Source organism: Myotis brandtii, unplaced genomic scaffold (genome assembly GCF_000412655.1).
Source record: "Myotis brandtii unplaced genomic scaffold, ASM41265v1 scaffold454, whole genome shotgun sequence".
Classification (NCBI taxonomy): Eukaryota; Metazoa; Chordata; class Mammalia; order Chiroptera; family Vespertilionidae; genus Myotis; species Myotis brandtii.
This window is the reverse complement of record NW_005367354.1, coordinates 5,343,708-5,351,502: the sequence shown is the minus strand read 5'-3', so window position 1 is coordinate 5,351,502 and position 7,795 is coordinate 5,343,708. Positions and strand designations below refer to the sequence as shown.

The following is a 7,795-nucleotide window of genomic DNA, read 5'->3' as shown; positions in this document are numbered from 1 at the left end:
AGAAATGGTGGTGGAGCTGAGCTGTTGCTGAGCTGCCCTTTCCTCAGGTCAGACTCTAGTATAGAGCCTAAACTCTGGGGGCCTCTGCTCAGTATGGCTTTTGGTACAGTTGTAGCCCTAGATAGAGCTTTAAAACCAGGATGGGACACAGGTCACCAGCTTATAAACCAGACCAACTCCAAGGTTTGAGTTATTATTCTCACCCAAAACCAGGTGTCCATGGTGCCAGTCAAGGGATACAATTGATATCATGGTCAGAGCTTAGCACCTAGTACCCAGTATCACTGACCTGAAGCACTGCTCAGACCTGAGGTAGGTGTGAGTCCTTTTGTACAGGAGAAGAAGGGCAGGGCTCCTCGTAAAACATGTGTACCTACTCCACCAACTTTTATGAGGCCCTGGAATGTTATTTGTTGTTGACCACTCAACCATCCCACCAACAAATGGATTTCTCTGAAGGGAGCTGTAGCTGACCTCTTACTGTGAAACAATAAGACAAGGAGATGAGCTAAGAGGTAGGGTCTGTTTCTGCACATTTATCTCTGGTTATTAGACACTTTTAGAGGGAACATCTGTTTGTCCACTCTGGCTCCCATATTGCAGGCCCCATTTGAGGTCCAGCTTGGTCCCTTCTCTGACTGAATGGGGACTAAGTCATAAATTAGAGCCACAAGAGGGACCTGGAATATGAAGCCAGATAGGGCTTTGCTCATCTCACCAAAAAGGGCAATTGGGCTCCTCAGCTGACCAGCCTTCAAGTGAAAAGCAAAGACAATGGAGGTAGTTTTGAATGCACCTGGTGGTGCCCACTCCCAGCTGACCCCTTTATTACAAGGCATGTTCTGGGGACAGCGCAACTAGTCTGGGCAGGATGTGGGAGTCAAATCAAAGCACACAGCTCGAAAGTTCTTCCAAAATTCTATGAACCTGGGCTAGGTTCCATTATTTCATTTGTCCTTTGGTTTTAAACTTTGGATATTTGTTTTACAGGAGGAATATCTGTGTTTATAGCAGGACTTTCCATGTTATCGCACAGTATGTTCTTAGGAGATGTACACGTTGGCTGACTCTCAGGACAATTGGCCAATTAATAACTGTACAAGAGGAAAAGCTGTTTTCTTGTTTAGTTTGTAAAGGTACTTATAAGAACATCAAATCAATACAATAATTGGTTAAAATATTTCTTTGTGTGTTTTTTTTAGTATTTTTTAGAAAACAGATATTTATTTATTTTTTAAAATTTGAATAATGTATTTTATTGAATCCATCATATCCAAAATATCATTTTTCTTTATTAATTAAGGTATTACATATGTGTCCTTATCCCCCCATTACCTCCCTCACCCCCCACTCATACCCTCACTCCCCTGGTGTCTGTGTCCATTGGTTAGGCTTATATGCATGCATACAAGTCCTTTGGTTGATCTCTCCCCATTGCCCCCACCCTCCCCTACCTTCCCTTTGAGGTTTGATGGTTTGATTGATGCTTCTCTGTCTCTGGATCTGTTTTTGTTCATCAGTTTATATTGTTCATTATTTCCATATATGAGTGAGATCATGTGATATTTATCTTTCTCTGACTGGCTTATTTCACTTAGCATAATGCTCTCCAGTTCCATTCATGCTGTTGCAAATGGTAAGAATTCCTTTTTTTTTTACTGCAGCGTAGTATTCCATTGTGTAGATGTACCACAGTTTTCTAATCCACTCATCTGCTGATGGGCACTTAGGCTGTTTCCAAATCTTAGCTATGGTGAATTGTGCTGCTATGAACATAGAGATGCATATGTCCTTTCTGATTGGTGTTTCTGGTTTCTTGGGATATATTCCTAGAAGTGGGATCACTGGGTCAAATGGGAGTTCCATTTTTAGTTTTTTTTTGAGGAAACTCCACACTGTTCTCCACAGTGGCTGCACCAGTCTGCATTCCCAGTGAAAATATGCCTTTGGATATTGTTTCTCTAGCCCACATTTCCAATTTAGTAGTCTGCTAGATATTTCTGCTTGGATATACCACTGAAACTTGAAACTCAGCATGTGACCTCACAGTCCCTTTCTAGGTCTGAGAGTCTCTGAGTCCCTGCCTTACACTAAAAATATCCCTCTCCCCAACATACTCCTCCTGTTTCTATTGGTGCCCACAGCTCTTCAAGTTATGCAGCTTCAGAATTTCATAACTCTGAAGTCTGCTTTATTCACTGTTCGTCCTTGCTCTTCTTATCTCTCCCATTCTAGGCTCCAAAGACTTACCAAGGCAGCTCTACTTCTGGCAGCTTTTGAACTTGTCCCTTCTATTCTAAACAATCAGCCCTTGTGCCTTCATGATGCTTCTTGTATCCAAACCCTCCTCACCATTCCCAGCATCTATGACTTGGTCAAAATGCTCAGCATCTTCTACTTGGGCCCTGGCATAGTCTCATATCAAGATTCATTCATTTATAGTTCACTCTGCATGAGTTGCCATTTCAGTTTTTTATACATCACAACTCATATCACCCTCCCACTCAAAAACTTTCATTGGATGCTCGCTCTCTCTCTCTCTCTCTCTCTCTCTCAGTAAAGAGAGTAAGATCTGATAAAAATGGCACTTTGCTTCTCTACATTAAAAGTTACAAACCTTTTCACATCTGATGTTCATGAACGGCCCTTAAAGGCAGGCAGGATAGATATTATTCTCATTTTATAGATACAAAAACTGAGGCTCACAGAGGAGAACTAGGTTGCCCAAAGCTATAAGCACGTAAAGAATGTAGCCATTAATTGGACTCAGAGGGGTATCCTGATGCACGGTCAAAGACCAGGGAAGAGATCGAGTGAAGCCCCAGCCATCCCAAGGACCCCTTCGTCTTCCCACTTTATTGAGTGTGATGAAGATATTCTAAGCCAGCCAGGAGCACCTCATAACGGGTTATCAGTCAGGGACCTGGGAAGGTGGTGCTGTGTAATTACATGACCATTTTAAATTTGTGTCATTTTTTTTTCCTTTCAGCCCCAGATATACATAGCATCATATGAGCACCAGGAACCTTCCCCTTCAAATTAAGTCATAACTCCAGGCCTCCTTTCAATTTGAACATTCAGTAGATTCTGGCTGCTCATAGCTCATCAAGAAACTCTGGGATCTAGGCCTAATTTCCCCCCTTTTCTCACACTTGGAACTGACCCCTTATATATTCATTCATTCATTCATTCATTCATTCACTTATACATCTATCCATTGATTCATTATCCAATAGACTTTTCTTGAGCACCAGATCCATGCACTGCCATGGATCCCACTTCCTAGGATGCTTTCTGGTTCTTCAGTTCCAGGCTGAAGAATTCTGCAAAGTTCCCAATGGGCTAACCTGTTTTCTTTCCTAGGTAACATGTGTGCATTTTTAAAAAAATATATTTTATTCATTTTTTACAGAGAGGAAGGGAGAGGGATAGAGAGTTAGAAACATCGATGAGAGAGAAACATCGATCAGCTGCCTCCTGCACACCTCCTACTGGGTATGTGCCCGCAACCAAGGCACATGCCCCTGACCAGAATCGAACCTGGGACCCTTCAGTCCGCAGGCTGACGCTCTATCTACTGAGCCAAACCAGTTAGGGCACATGTGTGCATTTTAACAATGGGCTTCACCAAGAGAATATGAAGGCTTTATGAAAGAATGGTGGAGGTGGAAGGCATTTTTGGATACGAAGGGCCTTCTCCAAACAGAACTCATGTAAGACTTGGGGGTGATCTCTAATTTCCTAAGTTACACAGCCTTCCTTTGTTCTTCAGTGCCACGGAAAGGAAAGCCATGTTTTGTTTTCCCAATGATATTAGTGAAAGTTGTGTTGCATAGGATCTTTGCCGCTTTCCCTTACTAAAGCTCAGCCAGGATGTTCTGAAGGGACCTCTCCAATGTTTACAATCAGAGTTTGAAGCAAGTGGATGTGGCAAGAGAAATCCTCGGGTCTTAATTACACTTGGGATTGTTAGATATTACACTTGGAAAAATAAGAACATTCAAGAGGATAAATATGTGCGGATCCCAGGAATATGAGGACTTCATATCCCCCTGCCTTCTCTTCTACCCTTACTTTGCATTCAATGGATCCTGGCTGAGAGAGACTTCTGGGAGACCTCTGGGGTTGGTTTATCTCAGAGCCTAGCAGAGAGCCTGGCCTGGCCTGGCCTGGCAGAGGCGGAGGGTTGGTGAGCAAGGGTGTGGGTACATGAGGACAAATGACATGCTCCTCGGGATCAAATTATGTGACAAACTTTGCAAATTGTTTTTCCTTCCTACTTGGCAAATACAATCCCTGAGATCAGTTACCTATTTTTTTTAAGTGGCAAAATATTTTCTTTCACAAATTCTCCCTTTTTCCTTTGTCGCTCTAAATACAGTGTGTTCTTCTGGGGGTTTTGAAACATCAGACAAGTGAATCAAAACCCTCATTTTGCTTTCAAGAGGAATGAACCATATGAGAGAGATGATACATAATAACGAATTCATTTATTTGTTCTCCCTCCCCTCCCCTCCCCCAAGTTTAACAAAATAATTCGGATACTGATTTCCTTTAACTTGCAAAAAAAAAAAAATGTTTCCCAGAGTTCAGAGACCTTCAGAGACCTGCCACCAGCGTCAGTGCAGATCCAGTTCCCACGTGCTTCTGCTCACAGTCAGCTCCAGGACCAGCTCAGCATATAATTACATCAATACATACAGCTTGATTTTTTTCTACTATATGGAAACTTAATTGGAGTAGAAGAATAAATGAGAATTGCTTTACACAAATTAGAAGGTGATAGTTAATTCTCCTGGAGCAATCTTTAGATAACGGCTCAAGTCATAGACTGTGGTCGATTGCAGCTCTTTTAGTAACCCAGTGATATAGATCAGAAACATGTGGTATGTTTGAATGGACAGGTCAATCAATCTTTGGGACTCAGCAATGAATTTTTCATAGTAATCAAAGAGTCGGTCTGAAAAATTCTGTGGGATATATTTGAACTGCTGGTGGTAATCAGAAATGATTTCCTTCATTGCAGCGGTCCAGCTTTTAATTATTTCCTTAGCGCTGGTAAAAAGCTCCACAATCTTCTCTTTCCCTTTTCCATCTGCATCGACAAGAATGCTAAGATATTTCGGGATTGCTTGCTGCACTAATTGCTCAGCTTCATTTGAGAGTTGGGAAGCAATGCCAGCAGCATTGACAATGTATTTGGAATGGAAGTACTTAAGGGCATGTACTAACTTCTTGACCAGGTTGATTACCTTTTCTTCATATTCATAATATTTCAGTGTCCAGCTGACCACACTTGAATCAAGATATTCTTTGCGAAGAGCCTTTATGTACTGATGGAGCTGCTCTAACTCTTGAGACGCTTCTTGAAATTTGTTTTGAACAAGTTCATGTAACTTACCGACGTCAAGGCCTAGGTTTTCTTTCAGGAATTGAGAAACATACTGAATACAACTGTCGAAGATGACCTTGATCTTGTGTTTGATAACAGTAAGTCTCTTCATCTTTAAGTCGTTAATTTCTTCTCTTATGTATTCGAAAACACCTTCTAAATATCTCTGAAGATCACCTAGTATTACTGTAGTTTTGTTTGATTTGAGGGCATTCAATACCCTTTGGACCATTTGTGAGAAAGAGTTCAACTGTTTCCCATACTCCAAGGTTATATTTGTTAGTTTAAGACTTCTTGAATCAAAAGGAAATTTAATCTTTAGGTCCTTGATTAATTCGGATTTCTCCATCAGGCCTTGGACATAGGAAAACAGTATTTCTAACCCATTATGGATATTTAAATGTACCTGCAGCAGTATCTTCCCTACTCCCCTCATGACCAAAGTAGAGAGTTCATCTGCAGTGTTCGTACTGGCTCTTCCTGGGAGCTGCAATCTTGTGAGCTGCAGGTAATCAATGAACCAGGCAATCACGTGCCTGACTATTGTTTCGTATTCCCTAGTAATATTTATTAGGATGTTAAGCACCTTATTTTGGAGTCTCTGGAGATCGATGTGGCCCTCCTGGTCCAACAGATCCTGGTACAGAATCTGGACCTTGTCATTCCACAGCTGGTAGGTTCTAGCAGCGCCTCTGGCCACCCTCTTGAATTCGAGTGTCTTGTTCACCTTGTCAATCAGAATCAGCGCTCCTTGGTAGGTCTCCTCAGCCTTGTTCTGCAGACCTCTTCTCAGTTTTAAAGAGGCCTCTCTCAGATTAAGTCCTGTGTACTCCTGGTGGCACTTGTTGACATAGTCATAAAGGGCCCCTGTTGCCTTGGGCACGTTGTCTTTTAGAGAACTGAGCAATTGAGACACTGCTTCCTTTTCCCAGTTAACTTTGATCTGAAATTTCTCATTAGATTCAGAGTACGGGTGCCTATACTCAATTTTGAATATGCTGAGGTTTTTATCTGGAGATGACTAAAACCAGAAAAAAAAGGATAAAAAGAACATGTTTTTAATTATCCTGATTACATAATATACTACACTAAAACTTCATTAGCAGTTAAAAGTAGAGATCAGAGGGTCTTTCACATTCTCAAGGGAATTTATCTTTCTTATGTCGGTTCATGTGTTTGTCTTACGGTTAAACAAGTCTACTGTTGTTAATTCCTCTTTATCACGCGCCTCAGAAAGGATAAAATTATGCATGGTATTTATACACAGTAACACTTAACATTAAGGCCTTCCCAGGACTGAAGATCAGAGGAGGAGCAGGGGGAGGAGAGAAAGGGGAGAAAGAGACTCGTCTATACCGACATGAAACGACTAATTCAGAGAAAAAAAAGTAGTAGCAAAAAAGGTTAATGTCCAGAGCCCATCCAGCAGAGATCTAGAATACCAGCATCAGGAGCCATTCATTTTTCCAAGCCTATGACAAACTTTAGTCATAGAATCTCATAGCTTCTTCTCATCTACGAAATTGAATGGCATCTTTGACTTGACCCCAGAGAGCTTGCAAAGTACAATGAAACCAATCTGGGATATCTCATCTGAAAATTCTCCAGAAGCCACTGTCTGGAAATGTACGCAGCATATGGCACAGTTTGCTCATGCCTCAGGTGGTGAGCCATAATCCTCCTCTTTCTATATTTGCCCAATAGTAGTAAAATAACTGGTGAAATGATGTCACAGGTATGTCTAATAATTAGAATCAATAAAAGACTCATTGTAATATTTCCAGAGAATAGTTCAACCTGCTCATTGTTGTGTTTCACCTAATCTGGGAAAGCCCTGAGAAAACATTTTGTACTGAATTATATTTATCTGCCCCAAATCTCTACTCCCCATTAGGTGGGACTCACCTGAGGGCGGTAGTAGAAATTATATGTTATGGTAGTATTATCAGATCCCAAGTCCAAGACCACCGTGCCTATGGCTGGAGAGGCTGCTGAGTAGAAGACATTTTCACGTGCATGACAATGTATATGGACATCAGTGAATACGGGGCTGGTGATGTCCAGGAGGACCTCTACTTTCCAGTCCCTGCAAGCAGAAAAGCAGATGAGCCATCATGAAAGGGGTACAAAGGTGGCAAAAATCACAATGATCTGAAAAGGAATTAAGTTTCAATAAAAGTTCTATACGGATATTCTTGTAATTTGGCATCTTCTTTATATTCCACGCTGATGTCACGGTGTGTAAATGTTCCTTTAGCCTTGTAGACAAACATGCCATCTTCAATCTTGTATGTTCCAATACCTGTAAAGGAGAGATTTTTCATTTGATTAATAACTGTAGGACACAGACATTTTCACTGTGAAAAACAGGAGAAATCTATCTTAACTCAAATTAAATATATA

At 41.2% G+C, this 7,795-nt stretch overlaps 1 protein-coding gene across 1 annotated transcript in view; it reads right to left on the bottom strand.

The window, feature by feature from the left end:
* Positions 1 to 4,503: 4,503 nt before the first annotated feature.
* The window catches only part of APOB (apolipoprotein B), a 37,551-nt gene continuing 34,259 nt past the window's right edge, over positions 4,504 to 7,795 (bottom strand). The window contains exons 27-29 of the mRNA XM_005874933.2: positions 7,580 to 7,694; positions 7,298 to 7,478; positions 4,504 to 6,413 (exon numbers count right to left, since the gene is read on the bottom strand). Coding sequence (XP_005874995.1) covers positions 4,773 to 6,413; positions 7,298 to 7,478; positions 7,580 to 7,694 — 1,937 coding nt within the window. The 3' untranslated portion in view covers positions 4,504 to 4,772. The remainder of the gene's footprint in view (positions 6,414 to 7,297; positions 7,479 to 7,579; positions 7,695 to 7,795) is intronic.